Source organism: Zootoca vivipara, chromosome 5, assembly GCF_963506605.1.
Source record: "Zootoca vivipara chromosome 5, rZooViv1.1, whole genome shotgun sequence".
Lineage (NCBI taxonomy): Eukaryota > Metazoa > Chordata > Lepidosauria > Squamata > Lacertidae > Zootoca > Zootoca vivipara.
The window spans coordinates 59,718,333-59,720,832 of record NC_083280.1 but is presented as its reverse complement, the minus strand read 5'-3'; the positions used below and the strand labels follow the sequence as shown (position 1 = coordinate 59,720,832).

Sequence of the window (2,500 nt, the reverse complement as noted above, 5' to 3'; positions counted from 1 at the left end):
GTCAAACAGTCATGGTGATTAGGTGGAAAATAGAAGAAACCTTGACATGTTACAAATGCGCAGAGTGCCACCTTTTTTTGTTCTCTAATCAGGAAAAGTAATACTTTATTTAATCCTTTATTTGAGCACGTCATTTTGTGAGGCTGTACAAGAGGCTCATCTGTCCCAACACACTAGGCTTCTGCCTGACACACCAGCATAGGCCCAGGCAAAGACATGACAAATTGTCCACAAAGTCAGTGCTGACAGCTTCTGATGATTAATGGTCTGATTATGAAGTGGTTTTACACATATAGAATTTACATCACAGAGAGTTAGAAATTTTGCCATGTCACAGACGCCAAGGCATTTTGAAGAGCTTTACTATTTGCAAAGAAAAAGGAGGGCGAAATCCCAGCAAAAGCCATGTCATGTAAAATCAATACATCGGATCAATGCTTTATTAACAAGAAAATGTCTTACTTCACATTCCTATGTGGACCTTTGTCTCCGGGATGCATGATGGAATGTCAAATCATATTGCAGTCTTCAACTTTCTGCTATGTTATTGAGTGCATATTGTGGAAGCCTCCTTGCATTGATTATGAGATGTACTATTACATGTTTACACAAATAACTAAAGCACTTAATAATAATGTGAGCCAATTATTTTGAATAACCTTTTCCAAATGTTGGGACTGTGATCATGAACTAGTAAGTTGTAGGCCTTTCCCCCCACAATCACTTGTGCTCTACAAACGTGCTGAGCTGTTCGGTGTTAATCATCAAATTACATGCTGACTAATGAGTGATGGCCTAAATTGTACGCTGAGTAATGAATAGACGGAGGCAGTTCTTATTAGTCTCAGAAAACCCATTGATTTATGTAGCACCATGCACCATGGAGTTATTCTGTTAAAAACGATATCTACATCAAGAAGTAATATACTCTAATAAGTATTTTCATCTTAACTCTAGTCCTTAGGCCTCCGGGCTCAGTTTTTGTTTGAGTCAGGCAGAGCTATAATAAAGCCCTATGACTCCTTATAAAGCTTGTTAAACACAATGTGTGCAGTCTAACTGAGTCAGATTCATGATTCATGCACTGTACACAGCAGCATGTGCTGTTGATTTATGACCAAGCACAGTTCATAGTCAAAATTACAATTTGAGGGATAAAAAGATTAATTACTATTTGTGGCCTGCAATTTTGTGAGGCTAGTGGATTGCAGCTGTAGAATGATAGTGCTCTACATCAGTTTGTAGTCAGCCATTCACAGATTATTAAAGCTTTGCAAGATTAAGTGCTCCTCCTGCCTGGTTTGTGCTCAGGCAATATGCTAGACAAAAAAGGACCACAGGGATAAATCTGAAGCTAGCAATAGCTGGACATATGTCATAATTGCCAGTTCCCCATAAATCCACAGCCTGTATAGAAAGCAGTGCATGATGCAGACATCATATCATGACTGTAGTGATTGCTATATATGGCCTCAAGACCTGTAACTTTGTTACTGCTTCAACCATTTTTATTTATTATTTATTTTGCAATATACTGAGTAACCCTTTGACTCTTTCCCCCTCCCCCAGCCTAATTAAGGGTAGAAATAATCATAGCATGCGTGTGTAAAAATAAAAAAATTGAGTCAGGGATATGAGTCAGAAGAAATCAATTCCTTATACTCCTTTAAAATGTGAGGTGGGTTTAGTCAGAAATGCCATACTTTGCTTTGCATGTATTTTTTTGCTAGGACTAATAGGTAGACTGACACACTGTTCTCTCTCTACATTTCAGCTCTCAATGAACCAACAATAGATTATGGTTTCCAGAGGTTGCAGAAAGTCATTCCACGGCATCCAGGTGACCCTGAACGGTTACCAAAGGTTAGTTTTCAACAAGTTTAGAATTTCTTGTCTGCTTTTAAAATGTATTTCAAATACCAGAAGTGCTACATTGCACATTACTGAACACTATAAAAATAAAAAGGTGTAAGAAAGGAAACATACTAAAAATAAACAGGTCGGGTGCTTCAATGGATGTGTTTATCACCTTTCAATTTCTGTTCTTCCTGCAACTTTATGCATGCATGTTGCCAAAATCCAAAATATCTGCTGGGTAGTTTTTATTAAAAGAAGAATGGAATGGATTTTCTGATACAAATATTTTGGATTCTACAAGAGGGACATAAAACTTCCTGCGTAATGAAATAGTTCAATTAAACATTTTCCACTCCAGTAGCTTGTAGTGATTTCAATCTAAGCAGCCCCACTCTGATCTGTGATTATTTGACTCTTGTTTTCCTTTCATTTTCTAAAGCTCGATTCAGTTTAATCTTTTGTTTACAAAGCTTTTGTTATAAGTCCCTGACTTAGCAGGCTAACAAATGAAGTCCACATATTAATATCTAGAGGGACTTTTCATTTAAATTCAACAAAGACAAAAGCTGCCTGTGTTGTTTATGCACATGACATATCACAGAAATTTCATTTTGATGTAAAACATTAAAGATAAGTCATGCTT

General features: G+C 36.9%; 1 protein-coding gene across 6 annotated transcripts in view; it reads left to right on the top strand.

Moving 5' to 3' along the window:
• The window catches only part of EBF3 (EBF transcription factor 3), a 178,158-nt gene that overhangs the window by 154,891 nt on the left and 20,767 nt on the right, over window positions 1–2,500 (top strand). For all 6 annotated transcript variants that reach the window (XM_060274829.1, XM_060274831.1, XM_060274828.1 and 3 more), the window contains one exon: window positions 1,775–1,863. In XM_060274829.1, the coding sequence (XP_060130812.1) occupies window positions 1,775–1,863 (89 nt within the window). The remainder of the gene's footprint in view (window positions 1–1,774; window positions 1,864–2,500) is intronic.